The sequence below is a fragment of the Coregonus lavaretus genome, assembly GCF_964263955.1.
Source record: "Coregonus lavaretus genome assembly, chromosome: 18".
Taxonomy (NCBI): domain Eukaryota; kingdom Metazoa; phylum Chordata; class Actinopteri; order Salmoniformes; family Salmonidae; genus Coregonus; species Coregonus lavaretus.
This window is the reverse complement of record NC_140005.1, coordinates 12,848,383-12,873,101: the sequence shown is the minus strand read 5'-3', so window position 1 is coordinate 12,873,101 and position 24,719 is coordinate 12,848,383. Positions and strand designations below refer to the sequence as shown.

Sequence of the window (24,719 nt, the reverse complement as noted above, 5' to 3'; positions counted from 1 at the left end):
ATAGAGGAAGGAAATAGAGGCAAACATGGATTGCGAAAGATCAGGGGAACACATAGGCCAACACTGTGTCCTCAACACTATAACCACAACTTAGATCATTTTTGAGGCAAAAATGTGATGTTTTCTGACAACACCAGTGTGTGCGGTCAAACAAGCATTGGATGTCACCAAAATGTGAAGTGTAGGCTAACATTCAACATATCAGGGATTCTTTTGAATAAGTGTCTTAATTTAGGCTATCCCATGTAAGTTTAGATAGGATGACATTTGTATTGCTTATTCTCTGTTGAGTGGTCATTTGTGTGTTCTCCAACTCTGCAATTTTCTGGACCGTGCAGCTTGCTGGGTTGCTATTTTTGCCACTGAGGGGCCAAGATTAGTCAATGATAAATGTAAGCATGTTGTGTCGCCGGCCAGCCAGCATTAGCCACTCCACTAAGAGAACAGCTTATAGTAATCAAAGCGTGAAACGACATCTAAAGCCATAAGTCATGTAAACACTATTTGAAGTTGGCTGGCATGGGAAGCCATTTATTCTCTATTTACTTTTGATTCATTGTTACGTATGAGCAAGCATTGAGTGGGGATTGAGGACAGCCTTGCCTCGAGTATTGGTTTCATTTTCTGAAATCGTTAATTAGCTGACACTCGTCTTCTCCAGAGAATGACTTGTAATAAATGTAGCCCATATATAAAGCCGAACGGTTGTTTTTACATTTTTTTATTTTTTTTATTTTTATTTCACCTTTATTTAACCAGGTAAACCAGTTGAGAACAAGTTCTCATTTACAACTGCGACCTGGCCAAGATAAAGCAAAGCAGTGCGATAAAAAACAACAACACAGAGTTACATATGGGGTAAAACAAAACAAAGTCAAAAATACAACAGAAATACATATAATATACAGTGTGCAAATTTAGCAAGTTATGGAGGTAAGGCAATAAAATAGGCTATAGTGCAAAATAATTACAATTTAGTATTAACACTGGAATGATGTGCAAGAGATGATGTGCAAATAGAGATACTGGGGTACAAATGAGCAAAATAAATAACAATATAGGGATGAGGTAGTTGGGCGGGCTAATTTCAGATGGGCTGTGTACAGGTGCAGTGATCGGTAAGGTGCTCTGACAACTGATGCTTAAAGTTAGTGAGGGAGATAAGTGTCTCCAGCTTCAGAGATTTTTGCAATTTGTTCCAGTCATTGGCAGCAGAGAACTGGAAGGAATTGCGGCCAAAGGAGGTGTTGGCTTTGGGGATGACCAGTGAGATATACCCGCTGGAGCGCAGACTACGGGTGGGTGTTGCTATGGTGACCAATGAGCTAAGATAAGGCGGGGATTTGCCTAGCAGTGATTTATAGATGGCCTGGAGCCAGTGGGTTTGGCGACGAATATGTAGTGAGGACCAGCCAACAAGAGCGTACAGGTCACAGTGGTGGGTATTATATGGGGCTTTGGAGACAAAACGGATGGCACTGTGATAGACAACATCCAATTTGCTGAGTAGAGTGTTGGAGGCTATTTTGTAAATGACATCGCCGAAGTCAAGGATCGGTAGGATAGTCAGTTTTACGAGGGCATGTTTGGCAGCATGAGTGAAGGAGGCTTTGTTGCGAAATAGGAAACCGATTCTAGATTTAACTTTGGATTGGAGATTCTTAATGTGAGTCTGGAAGGAGAGTTTACAGTCTAACCAGACACCTAGATATTTGTAGTTGTCCACATACTCTAGGTCAGACCCGTCTAGAGTAGTGATTCTAGTCGGGTGGGCGGGTGCAAGCAGCGTTCGGTTGAAGAGCATGCATTTAGTTTTACTAGTGTTTAAGAGCAGTTGGAGGCTACTGAAGGAGTGTTGTATGGAATTGAAGCTCGTTTGGAGGTTTGTTAACACAGTGTCCAATGAAGGGCCAGATGTATACAAAATGGTGTCGTCTGCGTAGAGGTGGATCTGAGAGTCACCAGCAGCAAGAGCGACGTCATTGATATACACAGAGAAAAGAGTTGGCCCAAGAATTGAACCCTGTGGCACCCCCATAGAGACTGCCATAGGTCCAGACAACAGGCCCTCCGATTTGACACATTGAACTCTATCTGAGAAGTAGTTGGTGAACCAGGCGAGGCAGTCATTTGAGAAACCAAGGCTATTTAGTCTGCCAATAAGAATGCGGTGGTTGACAGAGTCGAAAGCCTTGGCCAGGTCAATGAAAACGGCTGCACAGTACTGTCTATTATCGATCGCGGTTATAATATCGTTTAGGACCTTGAGCGTGGCTGAAGTGCACCCATGACCAGCTCGGAAACCGGATTGCATAGCGGAGAAGGTACGGTGGGATTCGAAATGGTCGGTGATCTGTTTGTTGACTTGGCTTTCAAAAACTTTTGAAAGGCAGGGCAGGATGGATATGGGTCTGTAACAGTTTGGGTCTAGAGTGTCACCCCCTTTGAAGAGGGGGATGACCGCGGCAGCTTTCCAGTCTCTGGGGATCTCAGACGTTACGAAAGAGAGGTTGAACAGGCTAGTAATAGGGGTTGCGACAATTTCGGCGGCTAGTTTTAGAAAGAAAGGGTCCAGATTGTCTAGCCCAGATGATTTGTAGGGGTCCAGATTTTGCAGCTCTTTTAGAACATCAGCTGTCTGGATTTGTGTGAAGGAGAAGCGGGGGGGGCATGGGCAAGTTGCAGTGGAGGGTGCAGAGCTGGTGGCCGGGGTAGTGGTAGCCAGGTGGAAAGCATGGCCAGCCGTAGCAAAATGCTTGTTGAAATTCTCGATTATTGTAGATTTATCGGTGGTGATAGTGTTTCCTAGCCTCAGTGCAGTGGGCAGCTGGGAGGAAGTGCTCTTATTTTCCATGGACTTTACAGTGTCCCAAAACTTTTTGGAGTTAGTGCTACAGGATGCAAATTTCTGTTTGAAAAAGTTAGCCTTTGCTTTCCTAACTGCTTGTGTGTATTGGTTCCTAACTTCCCTGAAAAGTTGCATATCGCGGGGGCTATTTGATGCTAATGCAGTACGCCACAGGATGTTTTTGTGCTGGTCAAGGGCAGTCAAGTCTGAGGAGAACCAGGGGCTATATCTGTTCTTAGTTCTGTATTTTTTGAATGGGGCATGTCTATTTAAGATTGAGAGGAAATTACTTTTAAAGAACAACCAGGCATCCTCTACTGACGGAATGAGATCTATATCCATCCAGGATACCTGGGCCAGGTCAATTAGGAAGGCCTGCTCGCTGAAGTGTTTTTGGGAGCGTTTGACAGTGATGAGGGGTGGTCATTTGACCGCGGACCCGTTACGGACGCAGGCAATAAGGCAGTGATCGCTGAGATCCTGGTTGAAGACAGCGGAGGTGTATTTAGAGGGTAAGTTAGTCAGGATGATATCTATGAGGGTACCCATGTTTACGGATTTAGGGTTGTACCTGGTAGGTTCCTTGATAATTTGTGTGAGATTGAGGGCATCTAGTTTAGATTGTAGGATGGCCGGGGTGTTAAGCATATCCCAATTTAGGTCACCAAGCAGTACGAACTCTGAGGATAGATGGGGGGCAATCAATTCACATATGGTGTCCAGGGCACAGCTGGGGGCTGAGGGGGGTCTGTAGCAAGCGGCAACAGTGAGAGATTTATTTCTGGAAAGGTGGATTTTTAGAAGTAGAAGCTCAAACTGTTTGGGCACAGACCTGGATAGTATGATGGAGCTCTGCAGGCTATCTCTACAGTAGATTGCAACTCCACCCCCTTTGGCAGTTCTATCTAGACGGAAAATGTTATAGTTGGGGATGGAAATTTCAGAATTTTTGGTGGCCTTCCTAAGCCAGGATTCAGACACTGCTAGAACATCAGGGTTGGCGGAGTGTGCTAACGCAGTGAATAACTCAAACTTAGGAAGGAGGCTTCTGATATTTATGTGCAGAAAACCAAGACTTTTACGGTTACAGAAGTCAACAAATTATAGCTCCTGGGGAGTAGGAGTGATACTGGGGGCTGCAGGGCCTGGGTTAGCCTCTACATCACCAGAGGAACAGAGGAGGACTAGAATAAGGATACGACCAAAGGCTTTAAGAACTGGTCTTCTAGTGCGTTGGGTACATAGAATAAAGGGGGCAGTTCTCCGGGCGTTGTAGAAAAGATTCAGGGCATTATGTACAGAAAAGGATATGGAAGGATATGAGTACAGTTCAGGTAACCCTAAGCGTTGGGTAACAATGAAAGAGATAGCGTCATTGGAGGCATCGATGGAGCCGGTCTCGGCGTGTATGGGGGGAGGAACAAAGGAACTATATGAGGCAGTTTGAGAGGGACTAGGGGTTCTACATTGAAATTGTATAATAAGAACTAACCCAAACAGCAATAGGCAAGGCATAATTGACATGGGAGAGAGGCATAAAGCAGTCACGTGTTATTAGAGAGAGCTAAGACACAACTGGAAATAGCGATAACGTTTGTGCTAAGACTAAACAGAATAAACAGGACAGGGTACCGTGTAAAGGAACAGTCCAGCAGGCATCAGCTGTGCAGCTGAGTGATCATAAGGTCCAGTGAACAGCAATATGTGAGTCCGAGAGCAGTTCAGATTGGTGCTTCAGCACAGCTAGCAGGGTGCTAGCGGGCCGGGGGAGGCAGATGGATCTTCGTGGTCGTCGCAACGGGAAGCCTGTTGAAACCACATCAGACTATTACGTCGGCAAACCAGTCGTGTTGGATCGGCGGGGCTCAGTGTCAATACTAGGAGGTCCCGTCCGGTTGACAGAGAGGTAGATAGCCGGGAGATGGGCCTGAGGCTAGCTCAAGGCTAACTGGTGCTTGCTATAGGGTAATGGTAATCAGCCAACAACAGGTTGCAGCTAGCTAGCTGGTTGTGATGATCCGGCGCTAGGGTCCAGTGATTCCGGCAGAAAGTCCAATAAGCTCTGGGTCGATAGCACGCTGGGTCGATAGCACGCTGTGCAGACTGGCCGACGAATTGTCCAGGCTAGAGCTAGAGCTGGCTGGTGGATAGTGTAGGCCACGGACAATGGTGACGACGCTAACGGTGACTAATAACAGGTAGCCACTATTTTCAGCTTACGGTTCTTGATGAAAGTTATAAAGAAATAATAGAATCCTTTCCACGTTGGGTGAGGCGGGTTGCAGGAAAGTATATTTTGTTAAAGAATGAAAGTAAAAAATTGAGAAATATAGACAAAAAAACAAGAAACGGGATATTTACACAGGACGAAAAATATAAGCGACCGCACTGCTACGCCATCTTGGAATAAGATGCATTCGGAAATACATTGCATTCGGAAAGTATTCAGACCCCTTGACCTTTATCACATTTTGTTACGTTACAGTCTTATTCTAAAAAGGATTAAATAGTTTTCCCCCCCTCATCAGTCTACACACAATACCCCGTAATGACATAGCAAAAACAGGTTTTTAGAAATTTTAGCAAATGTATTAAAAATAAAAAACTATTACATTTACATAAGTATTCAGACCCTTTACTGAGTACTGTGGCCTCCCGAGTGGCGCAGTGGTCTAAGGCACTGCATCGCAGTGCTAGCTGTGCCACTAGAGATCCTGGTTCGAATCCAGGCTCTGTCGTAGCCGGCCGCGACTGGGAGACCCATGGGGCGGCGCACAATTGGCCCAGCATCGTCCATGGTAGGGGAGGGAATGGCCGGCAGGGATGTAGCTCAGTTGGTAGAGCATGGCGTTTGCAACGCCAGGGTTGTGGGTTCGATTCCCACGGGGGGCCGGTATGAAAAATAAAAAATAATGTATGCACTAACTGTAAGTCGCTCTGGATAAGAGCGTCTGCTAAATGACTAAAATGTAAATGTAAATGTACTTTGTTGAAGCACCTTTGACAGCGATTACAGCCTCGAGTCTTCTTGGGTATGACGCTACAAGCTTGGCACACCTGTATTTGGGGAGTTTCTCCCATTCTTCTCTGCAGATCCTCTCAAGCTCTATCAGTTTGGATAGGGAACGTTGCTGCACAGCTATTTTCAGTTCTCTCCAGAGATGTCCGATCGGGTTCAAGTCCGGGCTCTGGCTGGGTCACTCAAGGACATTCAGAGACTTACATTTACATTTACATTTTAGTCATTTAGCAGACGCTCTTATCCGGAGCGACTTACAGGAGCAATTAGGGTTAAGTGCCTTGCTCAAGGGCACATTAACGTCATTAGCAGACGCTCTTAGCCAGAGCGACTCACAAATTGGTGCGTTCACCCTATAGCCAGTGGGATAACCACTTTACAATTTGGGGGGGGTTAGAAGGAATACTTTATCCTATCCATACTTGTCCCGAAGCCACTCCTGCGTTGTCTTGGCTGTGTGCTTAGGGTCGTTGTCCTGTTGGAAGGTGAACCTTCACCCCTGTCTGAGGTCCTGAGCGCTCTGGAGCAGGTTTTCGTAAAGGATCTGTCAATCAATCATTCAATCAAATTTTATTTATAAAGCCCTTTTTACATTAGCAGATGTCACAAAGTGCTATACAGAAACCCTGCCTAAAACCCCAAACAGCAAGCAATGCAGATGTAGAAGCACAGTGGCTAGGAAAAACTCCCTAGAAAGGCAGAAACCTAGGAAGAAACCTTGAGAGGAACCAGGCTCTGAGGGGTGGCCAGTCCCCTTCTGGCTGTGCCGGGTGGAGATTATAACAGTACATGGCTATTAAGGCCATATTTTTCTCCAAGATGTTCAAACGTTCATAGATGACCAGCAGGGTCAAATAATAATCACAGTGGTTGTAGAGGTTGCAACAGGTCAGTACATCAGGAGTAAATGTCACTTGGCTTTTCATAGCCGGGCATTTCGAGGTTGTGGTCATGTATCTTATTTATCCAACACAACTATCCCACGCCACTTTAGTCTCTCAGGTGGGCCGGTAATACACGCTCTCTCACACATCACAGACAAACTCTTTCCTGGCTTTTTCATTCGTGGTCATGTCAAACAACACTTTATTCAAAGTGCCCACTATTATATTCTAACTATAGAATTAGAATAATCATTCTATTTCCATGATTCCAACAGTTCACCCAAGTGTTTTGATCGAAATCACAAGTCAAATCGCAACTGCAATATTTGGTTAAAAATAAGGCCTCGATTTTTTTTGGGCCATATTGCCCAGCCCTACATCCACCCTATCCATACATCCCTCCCCTCCACCCTATCCATATATCCCTCCCCTCCACCCTATCCATACATCCCTCCCCTCCACCCTATCCATATATCCCTCCCCTCCACCCTATCCATACATCCCTACCCTCCACCCTATCCATATATCCCTCCCCTCCACCCTATCCATATATCCCTCCCCTCCACCCTATCCATACATCCCTCCCCTCCACCCTATCCATACATCCCTCCCCTCCACCCTATCCATACATCCCTCATTTTGCGTTATAAGCTTACGCTCACTGTATCGCAAATTAATTAATTATCGTCTCGTTAGCCCCTGGGAGCATTCGTTCCCTAAACAATGACATTGATGACAATAGAAGTGGGAGGAACACGAGGTCAGCGCCACCATTTTGTTTCTCTTCTTCCTACTGTTTGTGCGTGAAGAGAAACAAAAGGACCTCTGTGTAAAACCTCCTGATATGATACACAGGCTTATGCTAAGAGTGATTAGCGCCAGTAGCCGCCAACTGTCGCTACATCTGTAAGCCAGACAGAAGCTGACTCTAGGTTTGGTCGGTATCCAGATGTTCATACTGTCATACCGTTTCTGTACCATACCGGGGTATATGGTATTACCGGAAGTGCACACAAGGGACGCTATTTTAAAAAATATATATACATTGAGTGTATAAAACATTAGGAACACCTTCCTGATATTGAGTTGCACCCTGTTTTGCCATTTGCCCTCAGAACCGCCTCAATTCGACGGAGCATGGACTCTACAAGGGGTCGAAAGCGCTCCACAGGGATGCTGGCCCATGTTGACTCCAATGCGTCCCACAATTGTGTCAAGTTGGCTGGATATCCTTGGGGTGGTGGTCCATTCTTGATACACATGGGAAACTGTTGAGCGTGAAACCCAGCAGCGTTGCAGTTCTCACATACCCTGGTCAAAGGCACTTAAATATTTTGGCACACATACACAATCCATGTCTCAAGGCTTGAAAATCATTTTTTAACCTGTCTCCTCCCCTTCATCTGCCAGATGGGTCCCAAATGAGGGCCCTGATTAAGGAACACACTTTGTCTGTGATGTGTGAGAGAGCGTATAGTACCGGCCGACCTGAGAGACTAAAGTGGCAGAGAGCGACTTGTTTTAGCGAACCGTGTTGTGTTCTCTCAGATCAGGGACCTCACTTTCTTTGCTGAGAGGTCAGCTGTTGTCATGACTGCCTGAGCATGAGTAGAAGTACCTGGCCTGCTGAGGGGCAGCAGGAGAAATCCCGCTCAAAATAGGTTCTGTGTGCGTGGGATAGTTGTGTTGGATAAATAACATACATGACCACTAAAGAAAATACACACACGCCAATTTAATTCCACTAAATTATGCAAATTAACCTATAGACTGATAAGCATTATGGTTCAATATATTTCCATCAATGAATAAAAAGCATTAGTTTGCTATGGGATTTTTCTCCTGGTCATTTTGGCCAACAACAGTTTTATTTATCGGCTTTTCTATTTTTTTTTATTGGTAACGGAAACCCTGAGAGACACACACACACACACACACACACACACACACAGTGTAGCAGGTGGATAGGCATGTGGATGAATGCCATTGTTATTGGAAAACATACGTACATTTTATATAAATATGTTCTCCATAGTGGTTTTCTATCAAATCTACCGTATGTTGTTCATCGTGGTGCGTTATGGCAATGTGATGATACAACACTCATATCATTTTCACTGAAACAGTCACATGATTAGTCTCACGCTACTCTGAAAGTGTCTGAGGAGTCTAGTGACTGGCCATGGGGTCTAGTGACTGGCCATGGGGTCTAGTGACTGGCCATGGGGTCTAGTGACTGGCCATGGGGTCTAGTGACTGGCCATGGGGTCTAGTGACTGGCCATGGGGTCTAGTGACTGGCCATGGAGTCTAGTGACTGGCCATGGAGTCTAGTGACTGGCCATGGAGTCTAGTGACTGGCCATGGAGTCTAGTGACTGGCCATGGAGTCTAGTGACTGGCCATGGAGTCTAGTGACTGGCCTTAGTGACTGGCCATGGAGTCTAGTGACTGGCCATGGAGTCTAGTGACTGGCCATGGAGTCTAGTGACTGGCCATGGAGTCTAGTGACTGGACTACAGTAGTACTAGTAAAAGAGATAGGTAGGAGATGCTCTGCTCTCTAGATTCCAGTCTATTTCCTCTCCGTCTTGCTTCAGAATCCACCCCCCCCCCCCCCCCCCCTGAGCTCTGTGCACACAGCGAAGCACCGTACTTAGAGGGGGGAACAAACAATCAAACGTAGAGGCTCAGGCTCCTGGGAGCAGGTGGTGATGGGAAAGTGCAGACCTTAGCTGAAGTCAATCTGAAAAGCGTTCCAAATGTAATTCGGGCCTTGCCTTCCAAATGGAGGCGCGTGTTAATCTGCTCCCGTAATGAATGAGATTCACTATGGCACCACTGTGGAGGATGAGAGGAACCAATGGATGAGGCAAAGAAACACACATGCATTCACACACGCACACACACTCCCCACCCACCACATTAGCTTAAATAGCTTAGTGAGAGTCCTAGTGGGGTTTTCTCTGAGTGATTGTGCTCCACTATAGCAGCCCTTTGGTATACTCTGCTGTATGTGGGAGGGAGGGAGAATGGTACAGTGAAATACCTTTGGGAATAGAAAGGGTGTGGTACTCACAATACAACTAGTATTTGTCATTGTAGATTGGATGTGTGACTAGGGCAGTTATGGTGACCGTATTACCGCCACACCGTCAGTCAGGAGTCATGATGGCAGTCAAGTTCCATGTGACCGTTTAGTCACGGTAATTAGGCTCTGATGCTGCTGATGGTCATTAGTAGCCTACCAAACTTACTAACTGCCTGGTACTCAGAACTCTATTGTCCCTCTAATCACTCTGACGTCAATGCAAATGTAATTGAAAATCTAATCAAACACTTCATGAGAGCCCACGATGTCATGTTGCGCAACATTTCTATAGGCTATGCAATTGTGTGAGAAAGCGTAGTGATGGCCTCTATTAAAAGAGGAGGATCCCATCAGCTTTCAATAGGCTTACTATATTTATTTATCAACTTTCCTAATACAACTTTCCTTTACAACAGGAGTATAGCCTACCTGGCTGGCATGAAAATGAACCACGGGAAAAGCATCCTCCTATTTAAGTGCGTAGATTACATGTATTTTCCCCCCCTCCCCCTGTTTCGAGACAGGTGCTTGATAATGGTCCATTCTGAATCAAAACAAATTTCACACATATTATTTAGTATACAGTGCCTTGCAAAAGTATTCATCCCCCTTGGCATTTTTTTCCTATTTTGTTGCATTTCAACCTGTAATTTAAATGGATTTTTATTTGGATTTCATGTGATGGACATACACAAAATAGTCCAAATTGGTGAAGTGAAATTAAAAAAAGTACTTATTTCAAAAAATTCTAAAAAATAAATAACGGAAAAGTGTTGCGTGCATTTGTATTCACCCCCTTTGCTATGAAGCCCCTAAATAAGATCTGGTGCAACCAATTACCTTCAGAAGTCACATAATTAGTTAAATAAAGTCCACCTGTGTGCAATCTTAAGTGTCACATGATCTGTCACATGATCTCAGTGTGTGTATGTATGTATGTATATATATATATATATATACACCTGTTCTGAAAGACCCCAGTCTGCAACTCCACTAAGCAAGGGGCACCACCAAGCAAGCGGCACCATGAAGACCAAGGAGCTCTCCAAACAGGTCAGGGACAAAGTTGTGGAGAAGTACAGATCAGGGTTGGGTTATAAAAAAAATATCAGAAACTTTGAACATCCCACGGAGCACCATTAAATCCATTATTAAAAAATTCAAAGAATATGGCACCACAACAAACCTGCCAAGAGAGGACCGCCCACCAAAACTCACGGACCAGGCAAGGAGGGTATTAATCAGAGAGACCAAAGATAACCCTGAAGGAGCTGCAAAGCTCCACATTGGAGATTGGAGTATCTGTCCATAGGACCACTTTAAGCCATACACTCCACAGAGCTGGGCTTTACAGAAGAGTGGCCAGAAAAAAGCCATTGCTTAAAGAAAAAATTAAGCAAACACGTTTGGTGTTCGCCAAAAGGCATGTGGGACACTCCCCAAACATATGGAAGAAGGTACTCTGGTCAGATGAGACTAAAATTGAGCTTTTTGGCCATCAAGGAAAACGCTATGTATGGCGCAAACCCAACACCGCTCATCACCCTGACAACACCATCCCCAAAGTGAAGCATGGTGCTGGCAGCATCATACTGTGGGGATGTTTTTCATCGGCAGGGACTGGGAAACTGGTCAGAATTGAAGGAATGATGGATGGCGCTAAATACAGGGAAATTCTTGAAGGGAAACCTGTTTCTGTCTTCCAGAGATTTGAGACTAGGACGGAGGTTCACCTTCCAGCAGGACAATGACCCTAAGCATACTGCTAAAGCAACACTCAAGTGGTTTAAGGGGAACATTTAAATGTCTTGGAATGGCCTATTCAAAGCCCAGACCTCAATACAATTGAGAATCTGTGGTATGACTTAAAGATTGCTGTACACCAGTGGAACCCATCCAATTTGAAGGCGCTGGAGCAGTTTTGCCTTGAAGAATGGGCAAAAATCCCAGTGGCTAGATGTGCCAAGCTTATAGAGACATACCCCAAGAGACTTGCAGCTGTAATTGCTGCAAAAGGTGGCTCTACAAAGTCAATACTTTTGGGGGGGGGGGGGGGGGAACAGAAAACTTGAGCGTGCATAACTGGTAGGTGAATAGTTATGCACGCTCAAGTTTTCTGTTTTTTTTCTCTTATTACTTGTTTGTTCACAGTAAAACATATTTTGCGTCTTCAAAGTGGTAGGCATGTTGTGTAAATCAAATGATACAACCTGGAATTAAAATGGATTTGTGGGGGGTTTGTAAGGCAAAAAAATAGGAAAAATGCCAAGGGGGGTGTGAATACTTTCGCAAGCCACTGTATGTAAAGACAAGAGAAATCAAGAATAGTCTGATGGGTGACAATATTAGCCTATCACTTGTGAATTATACATTGTCACTTGTGAATGATGCCCAGCTTTTGTGCAGTAAGACAAGAAACACATGCTTTTTTTGCGAGTTTTTCAAATCATAGTCTCACACCTCATGTAGCCTAGCCCATAGGCCTATATGTTTTGATAAGGTTTGTATTACAACTAAAATGGCCAAATAAATTATTTAAATGAAGTACATTAATCCGCTTTACAACGAGTGTAGAGCCTAACTGGCATACATACACAGCACGTGAGTTTAAAGTTTGGGGAAGATAATTTTCACAATAAAAATGCGCCTTTATAATAAAAGCATTACATGCAGAATAGAATAGGTCAACTTTTGTACTATGGGGGATAGTAGATCGACATAGGCTAGTGCATTTGCTGTTCATTAGGCCTACTCATCTTATTGGCTGACGAAAAGTAAATGTGGAAAGTTCTTCCAATATCTTCAATATGCACCTCGGAATTGGATAAGGACGTGCACAGTTGCGTCCCCGACGTGTCTGTCTTCACTTGTAGCCTGTGAGAAAGACCCGATCATGTGATGGAAAGCCATTTGAGTGAGAGGTGCTTCGGATCAAGCAGCCGGGAGAAGGGAATTATAATTATTATATTCAGCCCAAGGGCACAACGGCCACTGGCCGCAAAAGGTATCGTTTTTTTTAGGGGGCATTACGGTCGCACAAAGGGGATGCCACCGGGAAATTCGAGGCATTATCAAGTGCTTTTCAAATTGTGAATGAGAGACTGATTAAGTGTGTACAGCCTGCGCAAAAAAACTAAGCAGAGCTCATGCCTTTCATGCTATTTTTTTCAAATCGTCATTAAGTTGCATCTTGCAGCCTTAGAATGTATTAAAAATCTAAATATATAGCCCAACGTTTGTATCACAACTGAAATTACATAAATAACTCTAAATTAAGCATATAGGAGTACCTGTTTCTTTGTTAACCACTCAACACAGAATAGCCGCATGTACGCACTCCCTTAAATGTTTGGAGAACATATCCTTTCTATTTTATTCAGCCATGTTCAATTGTGGTCTTCATACTATAAAATAATGCCATGGAATTCTAAGGAAATCTTGTCTGCTAAATGAACTAGTGTAGCCCACAGCCATATGGCATAGCCAGATCAGGGCCTAACATAAGGACAACTCAGAGTATGCTATTCTGAAATAGACTACGTTTTCTTCATATCACGTTTCTTTAGACCTGTCTACAAATTGATTTATTGTGATGGTGTAGGCTATATTACATGGATTTATTAAACTTTTTTTAATGTAGATGTTCCAAAGGTCTGCATCAGTGACTTGTAGGCTATGCGTGGAAGCCAGGAGATGCTAAATGTGTTTATGTTAAGGTCAATTATCGTGAGACCGGCAGTTATTTGCTTGACAATCACCGGCTGACAAAATGTGACCGCCACAGCTCTATGTGTGACCACAGTTACTGTGCACACTGTTATTGTCTCTGTGCTTTTGCAACTCCAGGGTGCCATGAATCACGGAAAGGCAAAGGTGAAAGGAGACCAGGTGTAACCGATAGTTGCTGTCCTATTGTTGACTTTAGCAGCACGCCGGCTTCTGAAATAATCGTGCCTACTACAGTTGATAAGATGGGATATACTGTGTGTGACAAGTCTTGAGTTGAATTGATCATTGACATCGGTAGCTTTTATATCAGGCTTTGTTAACATAGAATTAACAGGAGGAAAGCAAACAGTTTCCACAAAGAACAAAAAAGGTGTCCTCTATGCCTGCTTTATCCAGTTATCATGCAAACAGCCTTATCAAAGAGCTTGTGTTCTATCAACAAAGTGTATTCTCCTGTGTAGTAGTGCCAGCTGTCATGGTGCTCTAATAGTGTGTCTCTGTCGCTTCTGGAAAAAGGCACTGCTCTGTTCCAGTTAAAATATGATTTATTGGTCGCGTACACAGTTTAGCAGATGTTATTGCAGGTGCAGTGAAATGCTTATGTTACTAGCTCCTAACAATGCATTAAAAAAAGTCAAAATAAAAACAAGGAATCAAGAATGTCGGGACGAATCCGAATAACAACCCAAATAGCACTTTAACAGTAATCAAAATGCAATCTATACATATATACACCGGAATCATTTACACAAGATCTACTCAGTGCAGGCATGCAATATTTTTATTTTTTTGCTGTGCGACCAGTATTTTCATTTTGGGAACACCGTGCAACAAAACAATTATCCAACAAACTCAATGCGTAACAATATTTAGCTGCAACACACTTCTCTTCACTGCTCAAACAACACAGGCTGATAATTGTAAATCATAACCAATCTTTATGCTAGAAATGTTAAAATATAGCTAATTAAATTAATCATGCGCCAGGCACACGACAGGCACAACAATCCCTTTTCACACAAACTTTCCCTCAGAACTGTGCCGCCCGTTTTTCTCAGCTAAGTAATGGCATTCGATAGCTAGCAAGCTAGCTAGCAAGAACTTCAACAATGAAACTATCAACCAGAAGAAGATGATGAGGACAATGTCGGAGATGCTGCTACCGATCCACCACATCCAGAAAAAAACAAATATCTACACCTTTCAAGAGGGGTTGCTTTGCGAATTCAAGTGGCTAGGGAGGAACAAATCTAGCATCACAATGTTCTGCGAGTACTGTCGAAAGTGTGGAGTAATAGCAGCAGGGAAGGCTTATTTGCCACTGGGTCCTGCAACCTAAAACACGAGTCGTTGCTAAAACATAACTTAAGCCAAAAGTACATCAAATGACAGGACAAGTGCATCGGGACAGGGGCTGGAGCAACATCATACGTCTACCACCAGGCAGCCATATTTGGCAGACAACAGGTGGCAGCCCAATCTGGTCAACAGGCAGAGCTAACTGAGCTAGAGATTAAATTGAACACTGCTTACTGCATTGCCAAAGAGGAGATGGCTTTTACCAAATTCGGAACCATGTTACTCACCCAGAAAATGAATGGATTACAAATCAACCCAACATATTATTGGCACCATCCCGGACACTATCCAGGAAGAGGGTTAGTGCTATCGGGGTTCTTTGGGACGTCCCTACCCTAAACCCTAACCCTAAAAGCAAGTTGATTTATTAGTGAGATTCTAGATCAAATAAATTGATTATTTATTGTGAGAGGAGGCTAAACATTTATTTCATTATCCAAGTATCAGTTCATAGTCAGCATGTTGCCTTACATAGTTTTGTATTTATTATTATTATTATTATTATTATTATTATTATTATTATTATTATCTGTTAGCTGAATGCAGTAATAGATAACAGTTTAGTTTGCAGTTGCACTTTTAAATACAATCAGTGTTCTGTTTTGTATGTTACATTTCTTTGTCCAAAACTAGTTACCTATGTAACAAGTGTCTTCACTGACATTTTCAACCTCTCCCTGACCCAGTCTGTAATACCTACATGTTTCAAGCAGACCACCATAGTCCCTGTGCCCAAGAACACTAAGGTAAATAACTATCGCCCCGTAGCACTCACATCTGTAGCCATGAAGTGCTTTGAAAGGCTGGTCATGGCTCACATGAACACCATCAACCCAGACACCCTGGACCCACTCCAATTTGCATACCGCCCCAACAGATCCACAGATGACGCAATCTCTATTGCACTCCACACTGCCCTTTCCCTCCTGGACAAAAGGAATACTTACGTGAGAATGCTGTTCATTGTCTACAGCTCAGTGTTCAACACCATAGTGCCCACAAAGCTCATCACTAAGCTAAGGACCCTGGGACTGAACACCTGCCTCTGCAACTGGATCCTGGACTTCCTGACGGGCCGCCCCCAGGTGGTGAGGGTTGGTGACAACACATCCGCCACACTGAACCTTGAACACGGGGGCCCCTGAGAGATGCGTGTTTAGTCCCCTCCTGTACTCCCTGTTCACCCACGACTGCGTGGCTACGCAAGACTCCAATACCATCATTGGACGACAACGCCTCTTCCCCCTCAGGAGGCTGAAAAGATTTGTCATGGGTCCTCGGATCCTCAAACAGTTATACAGCTGCACCATTGAGAGCATCTTGACTGGCTGCATCACCGCTTGTAATGGCAACTGCTTTGCATCCGACTGTAATGCACTACAGAGGGTAGTGCGTACGGCTCAGTACATTACTGGGGCCGAGCTCCCTGCCATCCAGGACCTCTATACCAGAGGAAAGCCAGAAAGCCCCAAAAATGTTCAGACTTCAGCCATCCAAGTCATAGACTGTTCTCTCTGCTACCTCATGACAAGCGGTACCGGAGCGCCAAGTCTGGGCCCAAAAGGCTTCTGAACAGCTTCTACCCCAAAGCTATAAGACTGCTGAACAGTTGATCAAATGGCTACCCCGACTATTTGCGTTGACCCCCTTTTTATTTGCACTGACTCTCTTGCACCGGCTACCTCACTGAACTCTACCCACATACTCACACATACTACACTGACACTCCAACACAGATACACACTACATACGCTCACACGCGCAAAACACACATGCATATTGACGCCAAACACACACAGACCCTCTTTCACATTCTTCACATACGCTGCTGCTACTGTTTATTATCTATCCTGATTGTCTAGTCACTTTTACCCCTACCTACATGTACATATTACCTCAAACACCTTGTACCCCTGCACGTTGACTCTGTACTGGTACTCCGTGTATATAGCCTCGTTATTGTTATTTTATTGTGTTACAATTTAATTTTTCAAGTTTTTTTTAACTTTGCATTGTTGGGAAAGGGCTCGTAAGTAAGCATTTCACATGACTGCAAAATTTGATTTGAAATAGGTTTGCTGTTGCACTTTTGAATACAATCCATGTTCTGTTTTGTATATTACATTTGTTTGCCCAAAACAAATCACATATGTAAATATGTTTGCAGTTGCACTTTTGAATACAATTATTAAAAGTTGTATTCGAATGTCTTGCCCTTTCAGTTGGTAGAGCATGGCGCTTGCAACACAAGGGTTGTGGGTTCGATTCCCACGGGAGCCCAGTACAGAAACATGTATGAAAATGTATGCCCTCACTACTGTAAGTCGCTCTGGATAAGAGCGTCTGCCAAGTGACTTCAATGTAAATGTACATCTTCAAGGAAACACCTGATGACAGTTGCAGTTTGCAGTAAAAAAAATCTCTCTTTTCTGGTGCTCCTAAATTTTGTCTGGTGCTACTTACTTTTTGAAGTTAGGAGCACCAGCGCTACCAATGATTTCATGAATGTATTTAGAGCCCTGGCTATACTAGTAAAAATGATGTGTACAGTAGTAGGAATATTAGAATGAGCTATGTCGGGAATACAGTATTTAAATACTCTGTGTGAAACGGGAAGTGTCTAGTGGTTTAATGTCTGTATGACATGGGACAGCAGCGTTGGCTGTGTGTGTACAGTGGGGGGAAAAAAGTATTTAGTCAGCCACCAATTGTGCAAGTTCTCCCACTTAAAAAGATGAGAGAGGCCTGTAATTTTCATCATAGGTACACGTCAACTATGACAGACAAAATGAGAAGAAAAAAAATCCAGAAAATCACATTGTAGGATTTTTAATGAATTTATTAGCTGATTATGGTGGAAAATAAGTATTTGGTCACCTACAAACAAGCAAGATTTATGGCTCTCACAGACCTGTAACTTCTTCTTTAAGAGGCTCCTCTGTCCTCCACTCATTACCTGTATTAATGGCACCTGTTTGAACTTGTTATCAGTATAAAAGACACCTGTCCACAACCTCAAACAATCACACTCCAAACTCCACTATGGCCAAGACCAAAGAGCTGTCAAAGGACACCAGAAACAAAATTGTAGACCTGCACCAGGCTGGGAAGACTGAATCTGCAATAGGTAAGCAGCTTGGTTTGAAGAAATCAACTGTGGGAGCAATTATTAGGAAATGGAAGACATACAAGACCACTGATAATCTCCCTCGATCTGGGGCTCCACGCAAGATCTCACCCCGTGGGGTCAAAATGATCACAAGAACGGTGAGCAAAAATCCCAGAACCACACGGGGGGACCTAGTGAATGACCTGCAGAGAGCTGGGACCAAAGTAACAATGCCTACCATCAGTAACACACTACGCCGCCAGGGACTCAAATCCTGCAGTGCCAGACGTGTCCCCCTGCTTAAGCCAGTACATGTCCAGGCCCGTCTGAAGTTTGCTAGAGTGCATTTGGATGATCCAGAAGAGGATTGGGAGAATGTCATATGGTCAGATGAAACCAAAATATAACTTTTTGGTAAAAACTCAACTCGTCGTGTTTGGAGGACAAAGAATGCTGAGTTGCATCCAAAGAACACCATACCTACTGTGAAGCATGGGGGTGGAAACATCATGCTTTGGGGCTGTTTTTCTGCAAAGGGACCAGGACGACTGATCCGTGTAAAGGAAAGAATGAATGGGGCCATGTATCGTAAGATTTTGAGTGAAAACCTTCTTCAATCAGCAAGGGCATTGAAGATGAAACGTGGCTGGGTCTTTCAGCATGACAATGATCCCAAACACACCGCCCGGGCAACGAAGGAGTGGCTTCGTAAGAAGCATTTCAAGGTCCTGGAGTGGCCTAGCCAGTCTCCAGATCTCAACCCCATAGAAAATCTTTGGAGGGAGTTGAAAGTCCGTGTTGCCCAGCGACAGCCCCAAAACATCACTGCTCTAGAGGAGATCTGCATGGAGGAATGGACCAAAATACCAGCAACAGTGTGTGAAAACCTTGTGAAGACTTACAGAAAACATTTGACCTGTGTCATTGCCAACAAAGGGTATATAACAAAGTATTGAGAAACTTTTGTTATTGACCAAATACTTATTTTCCACCATAATTTGCAAATAAATTCATTAAAAATCCTACAATGTGATTTTCTCATTTTGTCTGTCATAGTTCTCATTTTGTCTGTCATAGTTGACGTGTACCTATGATGAAAATTACAGGCCTCTCTCATCTTTTTAAGTGGAAGAACTTGCACAATTGGTGGCTGACTAAATACTTTTTTTCCCCACTGTATGTGCGTCTGTTTGAGTATGAGTTGTGTGTGTGTGTGATAGCTTGTGTATGTGCGTGTGTTTTGTGAGTGTGTGTGCATCACCTGATACACAGCTAGTGATGGTTGTTACACAGTCTGATGGCCTGGTAATAGAAGCTGTTTTTTAGACTCAGTTTTAGTTTTTACAAAACTCACTAAAGTTTTGATTATGTCCCTTGTGTGTCTCCTCTCCCAGGTGAACTTTGTGGTGTGCCAGCTGTTTGCCCTGCTCACAGCCTTCTGGTTCCGTCTGTATCTCCACCCCAGTAAGACCAGTCCCTTCATCAGACATGTGGTGGCTACTCTGCTTGGCTTCTACCTGGCTCTCTTCTGCTTCGGCTGGTGAGTGCTGTTACCGTCACACATCTTTTCACCCTCACCTTTCTTCCCTAAATTCTGTCTCTCATCCCTGGTTCCCTCCTTCCTATCTCCCTTCCTCACCCCTTCCTGCTTCTCGCACTCTTCCCTCTCACAGTCTTCCCTCTCTCACCCTCCTCCCTCCTTCACACCTTTCTGCTTCACCCCTATCCTCCCCTGTCTATCTCTGAGCCTCACCCCTCTCCTCCCTCCACCTTTCTCTACTGCCTCTGGCCTTCCTCCCTCCCTCCCTCTCAGCCACCCTCCCTCCATCCTTTACGGGCCAAGGCAAACTGGTCGATGCAGGGGCAATTGATATCCAATTAGGAAGCCGTTGGGCCCGTTATAAACGACCTGCCGTCCCTTGGCAGTGTGCCCCTCAGGGTTTTCTGTGTGTGTGTGTGTGTGTGTGTGTGTGTGTGTGTGTGTGTGTGTGTGTGTGTGTGTGTGTACGGGAAAATGTTTGAAACGCTAACTGCGTCATTCCACCATGGCAGTGGCTCTGAGCATGTTTGATCATGTGATGCCACCATCAGCACATAATATTGATGGTAAGGTGATACTGTTGTGGTCTGATCATATTATGTGTGGTGGCTTTTAGTGTAATTGATGCATGTCTTGTTGTTAGTCAGCTGTGAAACACACCTTAACGGCTTTAGAACGTAGAATACATAGAAGACAGTAGTACCATAAACTGCATTAATTCCTATCGCTTTAGTTTGACAATCACTGACAAGCCATTTCCTTTTTTGTAATATTTTATTTTACTTTTTTTAATTTATAAACAAAAACATACATAGACAAAAACAATAGACAACTTAACATTTACATACATTTCAACAAACATTAATGACGACATACTTGCTCAGACCCACATGTTCCCACCGTATCCACACCAATGTTTCCAATGCTTGTAAGACTCTGCCCCATATGACTTCAGGTTGTGTTGTTGTTTCTGTCTGTAGGCAGATTTATTTTTCTGTATTTAAATAATAAAGCATTAGATTTTTCCATTCTCTTAACGTTGGAGTATCATTTGACTTCCAGTATTTAAGTAATAGCTTCTTCAATATAAGTGACGAAAATAATATTGTCCAACCCATTGGGTATCTCACTGCACCCTCATATGCCATGTCTTGAGATATGCAGATAGACGGATTAAAAGTAAACGTACGTTGTAAAACTTCTGACTGCCAGCTTTCTAACTCTGCCCATAGCACTCCCAGAAGGCATGAACTGACTAACTTTATAACTCAGTCCTCCTCTTCCCACAGTCCTGTTACCACTCAATTCTGTATGACATATTGAATCTGAATGACGCACGCACACTAACTCCACTCCTCTACTGTACCTCAGACTCTGAGGACACACAACGCCCTAGGGGACTTACCAAGAAGTTGCCACATTATACTACTGTGTACTGTAGATATATTTGGATCTTTGTCCATCATCACCATTATACTACTGTGTACTGTAGATATATTTGGATCTTTGTCCATCATCACCATTATACTACTGTGTACTGTAGATATATTTGGATCTTTGTCCATCATCACCATTATACTACTGTGTACTGTAGATATATTTGGATCTTTGTCCATCATCACCATTATACTACTGTGTACTAGGGCCGGGACGATACCAGTATCGCGATACTCGTTAGTAACGTGGCAAGGAAACAAACATCGAAGCGGGTTTAACTTCTTTAGGAAAACAGCCCTAATGTTGGAAATTAACATAATTATGTTGTTATCCAGAGTCACATGTATTTATTTTCCAAGCTATAGCACACAACAGGTTTTTAAAGGACCAAAGAGTTTGGTCTGCTTTGTGTTTTCATTTTTGCCATGGAAAGAATATTGCGATACTGGTATCGTCCCAGCCCTACTGTGTACACTATCATATGAACAGACCAGTATATTATTAGTAATAACCACCACAGGAGGTCAAAATGTACTCCCATCTTTCTTTGGGACTACCAGCCCTCTTAAATGCCCATGTGGCCTGACCATCCATACTACAGTTCAGTGAGGGGAAAAAAGTATTTGATCCCCTGCTGATTTTGTAAGTTTGCCCACTGACAGACATGATCAGTCTATAATTTTAATGGTAGGTTTATTTGAACAGTGAGAGACAGAATAACAACAACAAAATCCAGAAAGATGCATGTCAAAAAAGTTATAAATTGATTTGCATTTTAATGAGGGAAATAAGTATTTGACCCCCTCTGCAAAACATTACTTAGTACTTGGTGGCAAAACCAAGTAAAAAAAAAAAGAAAGAAGTTTCTTGTAGTTGGCCACCAGGTTTGCACACATCTCAGAAGGGATTTTGTTCCACTCCTCTCTGCAGATCTTCTCCAAGTCATTAAGGTTTCGAGGCTGACGTTTGGCAACTCGAACCTTCAGCTCCCTCCACAGATTTTCTATGGGATTAAGGTCTGGAGACTGGCTAGGCCACTCCAGGACCTTAATGTGCTTCTTCTTGAGCCACTCCTTTGTTGCCTTGGCCGTGTGTTTTGGGTCATTGTCATGCTGGAATACCCATCCACGACCCATTTTCAATGCCCTGGCTGAGGGAAGGAGGTTCTCACCCAAGATTTGACGGTACATGGCCCCGTCCATCGTCCCTTTGATGCGGTGAAGTTGTCCTGTCCCCTTAGCAGAAAAACACCCCCAGCATTCCTCCTCCTCCAAACACGGCGATTTGATGCCAAAGAGCTTGATTTTGGTCTCATCTGACCACAACACTTTCACCCAGTTCTCCTCTGAATCATTCAGATGTTCATTGGCAAACTTCAGACGGCCCTGTATATGTGCTTTCTTGAGCAGGGGGACCTTGCGGGCGCTGCAGGATTTCAGTCCTTCACGGCGTAGTGTGTTACCAATTGTTTTCTTGGTGACTATGGTCCCAGCTGCCTTGAGATCATTGACAAGATCCTCCCGTGTAGTTCTGGGCTGATACCTCACCGTTCTCATGATCATTGCAACTCCACGAGGTGAGATCTTGCATGGAGCCCCAGGCCAAGGGAGATTGACAGTTCTTTTGTGTTTCTTCTATTTGCGAATAATCGCACCAACTATTGTCACCTTCTCACCAAGCTGCTTGGCGATGGTCTTGTAGCCCATTCCAGACTTGTGTAGGTCTACAATCTTGTCCCTGACATCCTTGGAGAGCTCTTTGGTCTTGGCCATGGTGGAGAGTTTGGAATCTGATTAATTGATTGCTTCTGTGGACAGGTGTCTTATATACAGGTAACAAACTGAGATTAGGAGCACTCCCTTTAAGAGTGTGCTCCTAATCTCAGCTCGTTACCTGTATAAAAGACACCTGGGAGCCAGAAATCTTTCTGATTGAGAGGGGGTCAAATACTTATTTCCCTCATTAAAATGCAAATCAATTTATAACATTTTTGACATGCGTTTTTCTGGATTTTGTTGTTGTTATTCTATCTCTCACTGTTCAAATAAAACTACCATTACAATTATAGACTGATAATTTCTTTGTCAGTGGGCAAACGTACAAAATCAGCAGGGGATCATACTTTTTTCCCTCACTGTATATACATGGTAGTTGGTGCTATCCAATGGCAGTACACCTTGGATTAATTGACAGTCCCCATGATAGTTCGGAGTTGCCCCCTGCTGTTGTGTTGGTAACACACTAACATAATGTGTCATCTCACCTTCAGGAATGTGTTGGTTCATCACGTCCTTGAAAGTGCACAGTCTGTCTGTGTGGTGGTGTTGATGATGATGTGTCTGACAGTGTCTGAGAGCCCACACTCGGTCATGATGGACACACACACACACACACACACACACACACAGATTGACAGTCCTCAGAGATGGAGACATAACATGGTACTGAGATCTCAGGGCTGCGGCTATAGACGGGTTAGCTGAAACGTCATGAAAACAATGCGCATGCTTCAATGGGGCAGAAGTCTGTGTGTTGTTGTGATTCTGGTTGGCCAGATAGCTAGCAACAATGACAAGACGCTGCCATGTGGGGAATCTTGGTGGCTCATTTCAGCAAGTTTTATCTTGTTCTTGAAACCGTATCTTGTTTTGAGGGGTTTTGACTGATGTCATGTCTATGCTAATATGGCTAAAATTTGATAGCTAGCTAACATACAACTGTAACCATGTATTTGAGACAAGTGCTCATTGTGCAAATGTATTCATGTTTTCAATGAACATTGGAGACTAAATATAGTTTGCATGTTGTCAACAATCTAAGCCAACCCCATCTGTTTTGCCCCATAGTTGTGCACGCATTGCTTTTGTTGCTAAACAACCAACCCTTCTATAGGGAGTAACTGTCCACTATCTGTAGTCATAGTCACGCTAGACTTCCTTATTCATGTATGGCCCTGGTGCTGGTGAAACTGTCCCAGAATTCTGCTCTGCCTGGCTGCATGCCAAAACACTCTGTACTTTTCCTCTCCATGTCACTAGAGATTTATTCACCTTCTTCAGGAATGTGTTTTTCCTCAGTATTGGATGAAAGAGGAAGGGAGAGCGAAAGAGTGTCTGAAAAAGGAGGGAGCAGGACTGAGCAGATAGGAGAGAGACAGGAGAGAGACGGTGTTGATCCATGTGGTGAATGTTAAGTTCTGACCCCTTGTCGTTTATTTTTCCCAACAGGTACGCCTTACATTTCCTGGTCCAGAGTGGCCTGACCTACAGTATCATGATGTTTGCTGGGCTGGAGCACATGCACAAGTGAGTAATGTTTATATTTAATGTGAAATAAACTGGCAGTATGCTGTATTAACAAGTCCAAGATTGGCCGACTCAAGTCTCCAGTGAACACGTGATGCCAACACATGACGTCGTCGCTTTTCATAAAGCATCGCTTCCAGACAACAAATCAATAACATCTTTCTATACTGACTTAGTCGATCTTTTCACAAGGCTGATGACTTGAATAGAACTGCGTTTGGAAGAAGGTTATTGGCCTTTATTTAGAGTGGTGTTCTACCCAGCAACAGAAAGGCCTTGGCCTTGTGCCCAGCTGTTGCAATTAATCTTTAATGTAGGATTTTGATTAAAAAGTGTAATATAAATATATATGAAGGAGGAGACTGGCCTTCCTTGGTTCACCATGATAAGATTGTTTTGTT

The 24,719-nt window shown here is 43.7% G+C and overlaps 1 protein-coding gene across 1 annotated transcript in view; it reads left to right on the top strand.

Moving 5' to 3' along the window:
• LOC311146015 (lysophospholipid acyltransferase 2-like) overlaps positions 1–24,719 on the top strand; it is a 92,498-nt gene that overhangs the window by 30,954 nt on the left and 36,825 nt on the right. The window contains exons 2-3 of the mRNA XM_084182450.1: positions 19,431–19,576; positions 24,241–24,318. Of these exons, the coding sequence (XP_084038576.1) occupies positions 19,431–19,576; positions 24,241–24,318 (224 nt within the window). The remainder of the gene's footprint in view (positions 1–19,430; positions 19,577–24,240; positions 24,319–24,719) is intronic.